The sequence below is a fragment of the Aythya ferina genome (assembly GCF_964211825.1).
Source record: "Aythya ferina genome assembly, chromosome: 1".
NCBI classification, from domain to species: domain Eukaryota; kingdom Metazoa; phylum Chordata; class Aves; order Anseriformes; family Anatidae; genus Aythya; species Aythya ferina.
In genome coordinates, this window is record NC_140296.1 from 44,005,677 (window position 1) to 44,020,920 (window position 15,244).

Consider the following 15,244-nt stretch of genomic DNA (forward strand, 5'->3'; position numbering starts at 1 on the left):
TAAGGAGTCCTGTATGAATAGAGTGTTTAAAGTTATGATTTGTCTCCTGCATTTTAAATTAAACGTGGAATGTACTACTTTGCATCCTTTATTTGGCAATGTATATTTAGCATTCATTTCATACTAATACTGACATGTAATTCTGTTGTAATATTTGTATTTCTAATATTCAGTTGAAAACAACCTCAGCTGACATTAGCTTAACGTGTGCTTATTATTAAAGTAGTGCATGGAATTTCATGGCTATTACAGTGCTGTTAATTAGGTAGAATCCAGTATTAATTTAGCTTTGCCAGAGCTCCTATTTACTGTCTGTTGAAATTTCACTCTTGCAATACAAAAGTACATTTTCAGTGGAGAGAAGGTTTCTCTTCATAGTGGTTGAACTCACAAGGGTACTCGTTACTACAAGAAATAAAGGTTAAAAAGATTCAAGGAATGGAATTTTAAAATGAGGTAAAATACTCAGTAAGTAGTAAACATTAATAGTTGCCTTAAACTGCATTCAAAGTTATAAATTAGTCTTTGAAAGCCTCAAGACTTTCCTGGTCTCGTTAGGCAAGGGGTATTTTTAACGTATTATCATTATTTTGACAATATTAGCTAGAAAACAAATTAGTATAGTCGTGAAGAGTGGTAAAAGTGAGAAATTATGGTAAAGGTAGTGACTGTCAAAAAGACTTTGTTAAAACATTTTTCAAAATTTTGTTCATCCCTGGATTATTAAGCAATACCAAATTTAAAGATTTGTTTACTCTTATAGTTTCTTAGTAATTACAGTAGGAATACTAAAAGACGTTTTTTTCTCTGAAAAAAAAAACAACACCATCAGCAACAGAATGCATCAAAGCTAGGATAAACTTCAGTTACTATATTGCAGATTTCACGAAGACTGGTGATCTTGTCTGTTTTTATAGCAGAAGCTTACAAAATGGTGAAACATTAATGTGGTGCATGTTGTCTTTAATCGTGAACTTCTCCTCTGCATAGTTTTTAAATTTCTGCCCTACTGCATGTTTTAATTTAAGTCGATCCTCTGTATGTAGGGAGGTCTGTGGACTGAGGTCTTTCAGTAGCAGTGTTTTTTCAGTCACCTTTTGAAATTTTGTTAGGCAAGCTGAGCATAAATCGTTTTAAAGCCATGTAAAAGGTCTTATTTAAAATTATTTCGTGTAAAGAATTTGAAAAAACAAACACAGTACAGATGAAGTATAATAGCCATTAAACTCCTGTAAACTTCTCTGACTCTTAAAAGTATTGTCATAGCTAAATTCTTCTTTCTTCATACAGTTATGTTTTGGATTGGAGATTTTATACTTTTGTCCTCTTTTATGAGTACCAGATGAGATTTAGGGGTGGATCAAAATACTTGAAAATCAGAATCTAACTGGGGGGAAAAAGAGTTTGTCAAGCCTGTGGAAAACTATCCTCTGGACAGGCTATGAGACTTGATAATACTTCATGCTTATCTCTGAGCTCTAAAGTTGCTGCTGTTCTTGTTTCTTGTTCTTCATGAAGAATTCTTATCCCTGTCCTTGTGTTTTAAGGTCAGCAATATGGGAGCAGAAAGAAGCAATTCATTGTCCTACTCTTGGTAGGAAAAGGAAAAAAATGAAAATTGAACAGGAAAGAAGGTGAAATGCTTCAAAAAATGGTACAAAGAAAGTAAATGGTTTTGACTGGTGCTTATGCTTTGATTAAACAGTGAAAATCTGTTTTTCAGAGAAAGTTACCTAATGCTCAGTTTCTGAAGTCTACTAGAATTGTTCTGTTGAGTGCATGATGTGGGACTTGTCTTAGGGAACTGCAGTTGCTATTCTGCTTGCATAACCTTAATGCATTCATGAGCAGCTGGCATGTCTCAGTGCAGCTAACTGGGATGTCATCAATGTGTAAGTATGTTTTCTTGTGGGGCTCTGCAGGGATTACTTCCAAGACCTGCAATGTTAAACAATTTCTATTGGTGATATGGAAGGCAACATAAAAATGCAAGTTAAAATCTAGACAGCGTAAAGATCAAGAGATAACTAGGTTAATGGTGAGTTCGAGACCTCATAGGAATGGTCTGGGTTGCCCTTCAGGTTACCTTCAAACCAAAGGGTATTCTTCTGAGGCTCTTTGTAATTATCACCAGAGATTAAATTTATTTCCTGAGAGAAGGTCAGGGATTCTCTGACAGACTGAAGGTGATGTTGAGGATTTTTACATGAAGAGAAACTAAAGGTAGATGATAAGCTGAAGGTTTATCATCAGCTGGACGTAAGCCGCTGATAGGACATCATCTCCCAAAGGACTAATGTAAACCATTGTTCCATGTTCATATCATTGTTAAGCAGGATTAGAAAAGCAACCTTTGTCATTTAGCACTAATGTATCCTAAACTATATGAAAATATTGCTTACTGGTTCTGTAGCTGTAGACCAGATGGAAATTTTGACTTGTTCTGATGTATTTTGGTAGTCAATAAATTGTTAAGTTTGAGTGTTTGTTTTTGTTTTGTGAATATGTTCTAAGCCAAACAAAACTTACCCGGTCCTGTGGCCTGTGTGGGACAAAAGATCAAAAACTAAATCATCACAATGGTCCTTTATGATCTTAATATATTTACTGTAACTTTGTCAGCTGCAGCTGAGAGTCATTTTTAATACTTCTGTGGTCTTTCTTCTAATAGTAACAATTTGAATGGTTTAACATAGTCCTACTGCTTCCACGGATACTAAAGGGATCCTGAGTGTTAATGGCAATACTGCCACTGGCCTGCTATTTTAGAAGAATAGGTGAAAAACTTAGGAAGTTGCATACCTCACCACGGTAAGCTTCCCTTTTCCTTTGCTTTCCTTTTATGTTAGGCATGGAACAGTAAAGAAACCCTTGGTTCTGCTACAGTAGTTACTTGATTCATTTTAAATCCCGAGTAGTGCAACATAGCTTTCTCAAATTACCAAAGAAGAGTTACAGTTTTTGTAGCTGTAGACAAGATTGATAACTCTTGCTGTTCTCAGCTGTTCCTTCCATGAGATGTTACTTCAGTCCCCTCCTGCCTCACTTTCCAACAGTCTGTCTATTGAATGAGTCAGTTAACTTAAGTTCTTATTACAAAGTTCAGTGGGTGTGAATAACCTCTACTTTATCTGGTGATAAACGTCAGACTGGGACCATGTCTTTGCTTATTTGCAATGTTCTTTTGTCATCTCATTCAAATTCAACGCGTTCTTGATTATTGCCTCTGTAGATTTGATCAGTTAAAGGACAGTATAATAAACAGTGGACATCTTTTCTTTCTGGGTATGTTACTTCAAGTTTAAGTGGGCTAAGTGTGTTCTTTTTTAATGTTTATGTAGTCGTCATCGTCCTCGCTGTCTTCACCACCATCCTCATCGCAGCCTCAGGTTAGCCACAGCAGAACGAAGGCTTCACCATTGTGTCACTCTGCATCCCTCTCCTGGGCTAAACGTAATCATGTAGGTCCTGCAAAAGCTACCAGTCCGTCAATCCGTCTTCGTCGTTGGCGGCCCTTGATACGCCTTCCATCTGTTGGGCTTCATTCTGTTGTAAGTGTAGTCCATCTTCAGTCTTTTCTTACTCTGACACAAATGGCTTTCTGCCATGTAACTTCAGTCTTCAAGGCATCATTTTTTTGGTTGTTGTTGGGATCTGTTCTCAACCATTCGTAGGATTTCGTTCTTCCTTTTTTTTTTTTTTTTTTTCCTTCTCCCATGTCGGACAGCAAAAGTACCTCACTCCATGCTTTGCTGTCCAGGTATTTTTGATTCAGTACACGTGCTAAACCATTTTCAAAGCATAGACGAAGCTTGCCCTTCATGAAGTGACTTGTTTTCTTTTTCTTTTTTTTCTTCTTTTTTTTTGTCATAGGCTCCACATCCAGCCTCTTCTTTTCACCTCATCTTTCATGATCTTTCATTTGGATGTGCTAAACAAAGGGGCTTCTAATTTCTTGTCAAATGGCATTATTTCTTCTGTTTGAGACCGGGTTTATGTTCTCATATCCTAAACCGAGTCTCCTTTTCTTTCATTCTAAGTCTCACCTAATGATCCCTGAGTGTTTCAATACGATGAAGTGTTCCTTGTAATTCCAAGGTGGTAGCTTACTTTCTCACTTGACATCTGTTTCTTTATCCAGTTTCTAGACAGACCTTCTCATTGAAGGTGAAGACATTCTAGTGCATAAAAGCTTGTCATCAAAAACCTTTTTTCCCCTCACTTTTTTTTTCTTACTCACCTGCAGGGCACAAATACCTCTTGAAAATGTAGAAAATGTTACGTGCACAGAATAGCTAGGATTTCTAAACTGTGCTGTGACCACTATCAGAAACAGTAAGCTGAAAGAGTGATGTAGTAGTTTTTCTGCCTGTTTTTAAGGAGTGATAATTTTTTCAGTTTGTGCACATGCACCTGCACACACAAATCTTGATGTGTAGAAGTGAATGGTCTTAAAAGCATAACAGGGAGTGGCTTTGTTTTAAGCATTTTTTTTAGTAACAGCCACATTTTCTCTGTTACTAGATGTTCTTAATCGAGGTATATGTTGTTGTGTTTGTCGGTTTTTTTTTAAATAATGTGAATCAAGTATGCTGTCGACCAAATTTCCTATTTCATACAGATTTGTCTTTCCGGATGTTGAAATCATTCTTAATATATTATTACTATTAAAAACTAGTGTCAAAAAGCTTCTATTTCCTTACAGCTTTTATATTTTTATCCTGATAAATGTCAAAAAGAGTAAGGAGTCAAGGAAAGGGTCTCATCTTATGAATTGCTGTTATTAAGTATCTAGCTCTCTTTGTAATCCAATTACCACAAAACTTTCTTGATGCTATTATTTGGATAGGATACCTTAGGATTTGAAGAGGCACAAAGATAAGTTACTGACTGTCCGTCTAGCAGATTAAAATTGTAAGTCCTACATGCAAAGATTTATCACTGAATACAGTATACGGTGTGATTATATATTGGTTACTACACCTGTCTTTTCACTTCTGTGTGACACACCTTTCCAAGAAGATTCAAAGGCATATAAACCACATGTAAATCAGTATAATTTGCAAAAAGCAGACATTATGTTGGGCATTAGTACAGCATTTTATGTAACTGTTCTAATATTGGTTTTATTTAAAAATGACAAATATGGGTGGTGTTCCTGTATATTGTGTTTAAAATAAAGCTGAACCTCCTTGTAGTTTTAAGAACATTTCTAGTACTAAATATGAACAGACACTAAATAGATTGTTTCAAAACAAAAGAGCAAAAGTTGGTAGTGAGAGACTCTTTCTTCTCCTTAAATAAAACGACTCTCCATACTTGAAATATTTCTTTGACTTTTCAAGTAAAGTCTCCAGATGACTGATGAATCCATATTATAGAAAAAATATTGAAAACAATCCTGAAGCATTCTGCGCAAACACAATAAATTGCAGTAGATGTCATGAATTTTTAAGCTACAATAACGTGCTTTATTAGTAACGTTGACTTTTTCTCAACCTTTGTAATGATCTCTTGCTCTTTCAGTTCATCTCCTCTTGTAGTTTTTTTTGCCTCTCCTTGCTTTGAGATGTTTGCAGCTTTTTATGTCACAGTAATCTCTTAATTCTTTCTTGCATTTCTCAAATGAGAAAGCTTGCTCTATTTTTTCTCCCCGGTTATTCAACCCTTGATTTCTGTGTCAGACTGAAGTTCCTGTTTCTTAAAAATAAAAATTACCTCTTGAGAAGTGTGTACTCCTGAATAATCTTTCTTGCTTATATATTTAAGAGGTAGATGTGTATTTGTATAAACATTCTGCATCCAGATACTCCATCATTGATGGAACCCATCTCTGAATTTCACATTCTTGCTTGACATCCTCTTGTTCAAAATCAGATGCTGCTGTCCTGCAGCTTGGAATTTTACATAACCTGATATTGCATGTTTTAGCCACAGTTTGGGACATAAAATTAATAAGCTTTAGACGGACAGCATGGTAGAAAAATGCATCAGACAGTGCTTAACAAGGGAACTTCTTGTCCGTTTTTGGGTCAACACTTGACACAGTTGCTTTGCACCTTTCTTTTTGCACCTAGTCCGGATGGACAAGGGATACCTTGATCTGAAGTAAGCTGTGCATGTTCAGCTGTTAAGCTTCAGAGCATCTCAAGTTCAATAAACTCACTGCAGTATATTGAGCATGAATAGAGACATGACTGGTCTCTGAGAGTGAGTCAGAAATAATCTTGCTGAAACTCGTGATCATCATTCCAGTGGTCATTGTTTTAATTGCAGTATTTTCACAGGATTCAAATGCCCATCACAGGCATACATAGTAAGTTTGCCTAAGGGTAGTGTAGGTATGTCCCATGCTTCAAAATGGAAATTATAGACGCCTGATCTACCCAATGGCAGAGGCATCACTTCTTCCCTTTTACTTAAAAACATACTGAATCCAAAACATACCTACTGTTCTTTTGTGCAAACATCACTTCAAATATTTTCATTTCTCTTCTTGTGAGTGCAATTGTACGCTTAAACCCCAAACAGTTTTTCTTTTCTTACACTTACTATAGTTACTCTTGTAATAGTCTTTGTTTGATGCATCTGCAACTTTGTTCCTTAAGGTTATGCAAAATTGTATTTTCCATATCAGTCTTTACCTCCTTATATAACTTGACAGATTTTTGATATCATTTTCTTGACTTAACACAAGTGTTTTTTTTATTGTTATTTTGTTATTTTTGTTTTTCTAGCCACTGCCCGTAACACAAAGCATTCTGCTGAACCGGTTTGTGGGGCCTCTTGCTTCACTGCATTTTCTCAAGAGTCAGCGTAAGGAAATAATAAAATACAAGATTCAGTTAGAAGAAGCTGCCTAAAATCTGTCATGTATCACTGAATGTGTTTTCATATGTTTTTTTATATCTAATTAATTTTTAAGCAGAATGGGATGACGAGTTACTTAATATGGCCGTAAGAGCAAGATAGACACACTTTTTTCCCCAGTGGTGTGTTCGCTCCTGAAGCGCAGCTTTGGGGAAAAGAAACTAGTGGATTTGCTGAAGTTTTATACTAAATTTACCAACATATGAAGATCAAAGGAGTTCAAATGGATAGATATTGAATACTGCCTCCTAAATGATAAGGGTTTAAGTGCATTAGCCAGATGGACTGTAGGAGATGAAATGAAGTTTATTAGACCAGCTGATACAGTTGGGCTGATAGTGACTTAGAATTGTATCTTTGAGTTTCTGAAGGTTAGCGCAACAAGAAGAAAGAACAATGTTGTAGTTCGTGAGCAAAGGGCAGCTTACAATGGTGAAAGGTGCCAAAATCAAAGAACTTCTTAGTACAAGAGGAAGGTGTTATCATTTGTATGGTAAATACCTTGGAAGTGCTATTTTGGCTGGCTGTTACTTCCGTGAACCTTAGAACATCTTTAATAACAAAGAGAGCTGTTGGAAGACACAAGAGAAAATAGCTGCCAAATGTGAAATGATGAGAATAAGGGGTACTGAAAGGTTGAAAAGTTGCCCATTGAGCATGTGAGCTAAAATCTGTGAACTCTATGAGTCTGAGTGTCACAAAGTTACGCTATATTATTATCACTAAGAGTTACCTCAGTACCTTCAGAAAAAATTATGATATGTTCTTATAATCATTACTTTAAGTGCTAAACTTTTTGTATTCTTTTCTATTTAAATCTGTTTCAAATCTGCTGGTCATTATTTTTCAGTTTTTCTTTTAAAGAGATAAAATAGAAAAGTCATGTCCACTGATGCATACCACCAAAACTTCTTTCTTATAGTAAGGCTGAAACAAAAACATAAGCTTCTGTAAGGTACCGAGATACTGATATTTGCACTCTTTCTGTCTTTTCTGGATGGGAAAGAAATACTTTTTTTATTCACTGAGTGCTACAGCTGTTCTGAAGACTTGAAAAAGCAATCTTGAATCCCAGAGGTCAGTTCTGGATCCTAGCTAAACAATTATCTTTGGATTTTTAGGTCTTTCTCCTTCCTTTGTTCCTCAGAATGATCATTCAAATCTGCTGTCTCCTTCTGCACACTGAGTGGGCTTCCTAAGCGGAAAACCAAAGGAACAGATTTTCCCAGCACTTGACTGATGTTGATGTTACAGTGGTCTTTGAGAAGAAGAGTAATAAAGAGAAAATTCTGTAATTGCTATTAAAATACCTCCTAGTAATGAACATGCAAACGGACTTCTTAGAGCTATGTTCTCTTTTTCTATTAAGCATTCCCGCAGACTGTTTATTAAAAGCTGAAAACTTGGCCAAAGGTGTAGCTTTTCGTAGAAACCACGAAAGACATCTCCCTGAAGCTGATATTCCCTCTTCTTTCCCTACCTTTGATATTTAAAATCATCTGGTTCAGGTTTTAGAATTGCTGGAGCTTCCCAATGAAGTAGAAATTGCCCTGAAAGGGCAGCTTTTTGTGTGTGCATGCAGACACACGCATGTATGCACACATATGCAAATTGTTGTCTTTGCTTCTTCCCAGCACGGGTGGGAATATTCTGAATTAGATTCATCACATTGGGAAACTTTAATCCAGTTACTTGTTTGCTGAAGTCATAAGCAACATAAGGTTTTAGGTTGTCTTGACTCTTCAGATGCTGTTGTTTGTGTTTATGGAAAAGTATAAAAGAAGTGATTGAAATCTCAAATTTTCAAGAAATGGGATAGATCTATTTCATAGTAAATTTATTACTATTCTAGATGAGATGAAAAGAAATCACAGGGGAAGGAAATGGTCTACATTAGAGCTGATGGTAGAAACTTCAATAATGGCATAGAACTTTCATCCTCTCTATGGGGTTGCGTAGTTTTTTTCTGTGACAGCTCAGAATGTAAAATGTAGGCACAACGTTTCTCATGGGTTGTGGCAATAGCACTTAATGGAAGTATGATAATTAGATTAGGCACATACAGAATCCTAGTAGCGTTCTATAACTCTTCAAATGAATTCTAAGAAAAATTAATCATGCTGTTTTGATGGCTTCCCTGTCCATCCTGTATGTAGACTTGTCAGTGTCTCTCTAGAGAACAAGTCCTTACTAGAAGCTGGTTTAAGAAAATAAATAAATAAAACCTCAATATGGTCAAAGGGGCAAATGTATTTTGTTCTAAATCTGAGCAAAACTAAATCTTGACAATCTGAAAATGGGAATAGAATTGTGATACCGTGAGCTCTTCCAGTTAATGTCAATTTGAGCCCAAGTAGCGTTAGTTTGATGAAAGCTTTTAAATGCCAACCCATTTCCTTCATAAAGTGAGACTAACTGATAGTAGTCTTTCCTCTTACCCTGAAATTCCATGAGTTCAGATTACTCAGTTGGTAGCTTTCATTGAAAAGTCAGCAGCTGCGAAGCCGTACTGCTGCACTGGGATTTGGTGGCAATGTAGCGCCGTGGTTTACATGCCTCTAAACAGTTGATCGATTGACCACCTATTCCTATCGGTGGTCAGTCAGTCCTCTGTGGTTTGGGGGATATTACTGAAACTTGTGATCTTGGGAAGCTGATAACTGGGGTGGCTGAACTCTGAGGGTGCTTCTTTTTCTAAGCCCCAGCACTGTTTGGTGTTCATTAGAACAAAATTCTCAAAGGCAATTCACATACAGCATAAGAAAAAAAGACTCCTTGGGGTTGTGGTGGGAAGGTCCTCTTGTCCCTTTCATAGCATCTTCATCTGCAGCTGCAGGAATGCCCTTTTTGCATTCGAGGCCATCTGAAACAAATGTGAAAAAGGGTATTGGTGTCTTTCAGTCTTAAGTGTCACAGAGAGGAATCAAATGAGGACTGGGGGAGGTTGTATGTGCTTGTTGTTTTTTTTTTTGTTGCTGTTGTTTTCTTTTTGAACTTACTATATAGCATTTCCATAAGCTGTTGGCAGTTCCTCTATAATGTTGTGGTTTTTGGTGTTTTTGATCTGTTGAAGGACTTACGATTCCTTCTCCTTCACTCTGTTGGTTTGATCATTCTACATTTCTTCATCTTTTAGTCTTTCTTCACAATCATCAGAAAGAAGGAAAATTTTAACCCAGTCTTGAAAACATGATGTAAATGTAAGGTTCTACATAATCCATTTTACACTGTAATCTGTTTCTGCCAAATTCTTAGATTTGAATGCTATATGAAATACACATAAGGCTAGGAGCAAGGATGGCGGAAAAATGTATTATATGTATTTTCTCCAAAGTTAGATTCTCCATAGTCTCTAAGATAAACTGAGGTTCTTTTTCCGATTCCCTCAAGCAGTATATTCTTACTTCTGAATCAGGGCTCAGATGCAGACTGGACAGATTCATGAGGAAAGGAGCATCAGTTGCTATCGAACATAACAGTGATGATGCAGCTCTTGGCATGGAAATTCAAAAAGTGCTGCTTAGTGGACATTGTGCTGGGAGTGCATGCTGGCAGAGTAGAACAATATGCATGTTTTCTTCTGAAAAAGCTTTTGCTTGCTGCAGTTGGCAACACGGTACTGTGCTAGATAGATCTTCACCGTCTAACCATTTTTTTATGTCAAGTCACTTGATGCTGTTACTGCACTTCAGTCCTTTCTTGACATGCAGTGGTGATGCTCTGTGATGCTACCTTTAAATTGCGGAAGTCTCTGAGATGAATAGAGCTGTATGCACCTCACAGTTTTCTTTCCTTGTCAATTAGGAGATGTGTGAATTTTATCCTGGGAGTAGTTTCTTTCCTCTGCCTGTGAGGAGAAAACAGGTTAATGTACTATAAGTGATGTACCAGAAAAATTACTTTGACCAAGTGAATATTTTTGGTTTTAAAATACCGTAGGTTCACATTTCAGTCCTACATCGCTTTGTGACGGGTGGCAGGTTAGTGAAGGAGCTGCTGTTTATATCAATTAGCTAATTTTTAATGCTGGTGTATTTGAGTTGATACTACTAATAATTTGGTAATGAAAAACAAAGTTGTTATATAGTACTATAACTGAAAATGCTTCCAGGAACTTGAATGAGATTATTCTTACTGATGTGTATGTATTTTCACTGATGTGTATGTATTTTCAGGAAGCTTCTTTATGTTTAAAAATGTTTTGCAGTGTGACTTCTGCCATTCTGCATAGATCCAGAATGTGCTTCTCACTTGCATCTCTTTGCCAGGTGTCTTGCGTATTGTGATATATTCTCATTAATCGTACTGTGATGATTCTTAATGAATGCAATATGGTTTTTGTTTGTTTTGCAGGCACCAAGTATAGATGAAAAAGTAGATCTTCACTTTATTGCATTAGTTAACGTAGGTGGTCATCTCTATGAATTGGGTAAGGACGCTTTTTATCTCTCCATTTGCTCAGAACAAATACAACTAGTAATCTCATTAACTATCAGAGTTTGAGACTAGATGATTTGATTTAATGTAGTAGGGCTTAGGTTCTTTTCATATGCATGATAGAGTTTAAGGTGTGGCAGGGTTTCTGTCAAACAATTGCAGAAATTTTCCCATTGCTTTTTTGGATTGACTTTTCCTCAACTCTCTTCTACTAAGATAAAATGGAGCATAATAATTGACTGTCTCTGAATTTCTTCCATTACTTGCAGAGACGGGAAGCATGAAAGAAGTGATGAACCCTTACAGTTTCAGAGAGGAAAGCACTTATATTTGTGTCCCTGACTTGCTTAATAAATGAACTATATGCAACTTTGCAAGTGTTAGTTATATTATTAAATAGCATGATACAGTTAAAACAGAAATTACATATTCAGAATACTAGCAGATACTAATGCTCTGCAACTCATTTGTTAGAGGCTGGTTAGTTTTTAATCTGTCTTAATTTAGTGCTCACTAGACAGTTAACTTCAAAACAGTATCTCTGTTTTCTGAATTACTTACAGCTATTTTCCTCCCCTCTTCAGATTGTGTAGCAGCAAGTTCTGTTCAAATATTCTCTAATGACTCAAATCCGAAGCATGTTGCTGGGCAACTATATTTTGCTGCAGGCCTTTTAAAAAACTGTCAAGTAGATATGGATTTAAAAACAGGAATTCAGTGGTCTTTCCTGACCTAATTTTCCCAATATTTTATGGTGGGAATATATTCTGCTACTTTTGAAAATCGACATGTAATTAAGCAGTGCCCTTAACGGGTGACAACTAGTCATAACCTGGGACATAAGCAGTATGTTAGATGTTTATATTAAAGTGAATCTAAGGGTTAATATCAGTGGCCAGCCACAAACAGTAGGCATGAAATTCTGTATTTTCATGATGCTGTAGGTCTGTCAGTGAACTAGATCAAATAGCATGGAAATAGCATACAAATACTGTAGGATGTAATCTAAATATGTTCTGACTTAATTTCAAAGCATGATGAATGGCTTTCTCTTTTTTTCAGTTGTGTGCAACTATTTCCATGATACCTTCGCATTGTTCATTAATTTGCTCTACTTAAAGAGCACCTTACAAATTATGATTATTGTGTTTAAAGCTCACTTTAATTTCTTGCTTTAATAAAAAAAAAAAAAAAGGCATCTAGCTCAACTGTATAGTGGAATGCTAATATTATTTCCTTTGTTCTTAAAATAATTTCTCTTTGGACTAGCGGAATAAAGTGAAAAATACTTAAAAGTAGGAAAATGGGAGAAGGTTTTTTGATTCATTCACTGGCTTTGTGGCCTGCATTTGGGCTTTGGCAGGCAGAAAATGCTGGGGAGTCAACGTGAATATTCTGTGGTAAAAACATAAGGACTGAAGACATTATTTATAGGCAGATGAGTTTAAAATACAGTTCCTCCAAGTTGTATGTAAAAAATCTAATCAAGCCTATCTTTGAACAGAACTGAATGCTCAGTATTGTTTCCTGGCATGTTCTGACAAATTTGTGTTATTATATCTTCAGTCACTGCTCTAATATGAACAAGAGGCTGTTCATGGTTGTAAATACAAAAGTATTTTAACATAGAATCTATTTTCAGTTATGGAAAATGTATACTGGAAGTAGTATTGATTTCAGTGGAATCTGTGGGGAGGGAAGTCTTAAAAAAAAGGACAGAACCAGAAGGGAATTTGGTCTAGCAAATGCTTAAGATATCCTGACATATGTTCTCGTATTGTTATGCATCTCATATAAGTAACATCAAACTTATTTCTATAAATAGAATTATTTAAAAATACTGGGCGTTACAGCATTATTATATTGCAAATGAGGAAAAATGTAGTTATAGCAACCCTCCTTTATTTAGTGTTGTGAAAATACTTAGTACCTAAGCTATTGGGTTTGTTTGTTGCTTAAATGAGAATAATATTTCAGTTATGCTCTTCCAACTAGTGGGTTTGGTCTGTCATGGAGTCCCTGATGACAGTTGTCAAACACCACAGATGTCTGGGTAAATCCAGTAAGTGTAGCTGAAACTGTTCTTCTCCCCTTGAAAAACAGAAGTACTGTATCAGCACTAAAAAGTTGAAAAGTTGCAACTCATAGCCTTATAGCCTTATTTTTTCAAACAAAAGATAATTCATCATTTTGATTGGATATTTTTACTGCAGAAGGATGTACCTAATGATGCCTGTTGAAGCAGTCAACGGTAGAGAAGAAACTAGGGAGTAGCTAGTTGCATATTATAGTTCGTGTGATACTTCTATCAAAAAGAAAGTAGCATTTTTGTAAATAGAGTGAAAAAAAATGCTGTTGAATTGATTCTTCTAGCAAAAAAATGAAACAATTTTAATTTCATAAATGCATTGATCAATCCTGCTTTCTGTTTCCACAGATGGACGCAAGCCATTTCCAATAAACCATGGGGAAACTAGTGATGAGTCTTTCTTAGAGGTAGGAATAGAAAATATTCTTAAATGGTATTATACAAAATTCAATCTTGCTATATTTATGGTTGGATGAGCAAGTGGGTTTGAGAGACAAAATTATGTTTATTCAATCTTAAAGTATTTCAGAATGCTCATGTTGTTATTGGTGTTGAGAGAATATCATAATGTGAAAATCGGGATTGTCAGAAGGGCTGAGTGCAACAGATCAGACTGACTTTTTTCTCTACTGGGATTTTCATATGCAGGTGCTGTTTTGAAATTGTATGTGAGATGAAGTGATTAAACTGAAAATTTCTCATTTTCCTTCATTCGGTTTAGTTAGTTTGATAGACACCAAGTTAGACAGAAGTTGATCTGCTTTCCAACACTTAAAATTTCTGCCCTTTCTTCCATGCTAATAATCATTCTTGACTGGATTCATGGTTTCTCTTGGATGTGTCTTTATGTTGGGGGTTGCATAGCTGAGAAATGAATCTGAAAGGAATACATTTAACTGGCAGGATAAACTGCCATCCCCAAAGAAGGATAATAACTTGAAGCTGAGAGAAGACAACATGTACATCTGACTCTTACGGTATCCAGCCTGGATTAGCTTTACAAAAGATAGAAACCAGAGAAACTGAAAAACAAACAAACAAAACCTTCTATGGTTTAGTACTGTTGACTAATCTCTGTGAAGTGTGCATACAATTTGTGCTTGTTTGGGCAGGGGTAGAAGTTGGATAAAGCGTCTTCTTTTTATTTTAATGTCTTTTTATTTTTTTTCTGATAACATGTGGTCTCCATATTGCACCCCAAAGCCAGTTAAAGGAATTATAAATAATCTTTCACTTACCCCACACATCTTATGTTCATCTTGAGACAAAGGAAAAATTTCAGAGTAGAGCAATACTAGTAAAGGCAAGCTTCAGAGATGTGTTTGGAAAGTCAGACAAGTAACACATCTGTTGCACAAACTAATATTCAGTCACAAAAAATCAGTTGTTCTGGTTCTGTGCAAAACCTTTGGTCTCTTATGCTGCCCATATGACTGCCATAAATAATCCTGAATAGCAGTAACTCAGATCAGAAATATAGTTTATATAGACTTGTTAGACTATTTAGTAATCCTTTATGGAAAAAGTCCATTTATTCATATTTCAGTTGCTTTTTTTGAATAAGTATGATTTATAATTGTGCTGGTCTCATTTGTTTGTTTGCTTTTCCCTAGGATGCAATAGAAGTTTGCAAGAAATTCATGGAACGTGACCCAGAAGAACTAAGATTTAATGCAATCGCACTGTCTGCAGCTTAAAACTTTTCCAGTTGGGCTAATCTACCGCAATGTATTGTAACAATAAAACTGTTGCCATATGTTAATAGTACAAATTTTGATACTTCCCTAACATCTTGATTAACTGTAGTATACGTGGAATAAACTTTGCGTTTGTCCTTGCTGTACCTTA

General features: G+C 35.9%; 1 protein-coding gene across 6 annotated transcripts in view; it reads left to right on the forward strand.

Annotated features, from left to right (window-relative positions):
• The window catches only part of UCHL3 (ubiquitin C-terminal hydrolase L3), a 54,011-nt gene extending 38,767 nt beyond the window's left edge, over positions 1-15,244 (forward strand). For all 6 annotated transcript variants that reach the window (XM_084527026.1, XM_084527025.1, XM_084527023.1 and 3 more), the window contains 3 exons: positions 11,224-11,299; positions 13,745-13,803; positions 15,010-15,244. In XM_084527026.1, the coding sequence (XP_084383152.1) occupies positions 11,224-11,299; positions 13,745-13,803; positions 15,010-15,093 (219 nt within the window). In that variant the 3' untranslated portion in view covers positions 15,094-15,244. The remainder of the gene's footprint in view (positions 1-11,223; positions 11,300-13,744; positions 13,804-15,009) is intronic.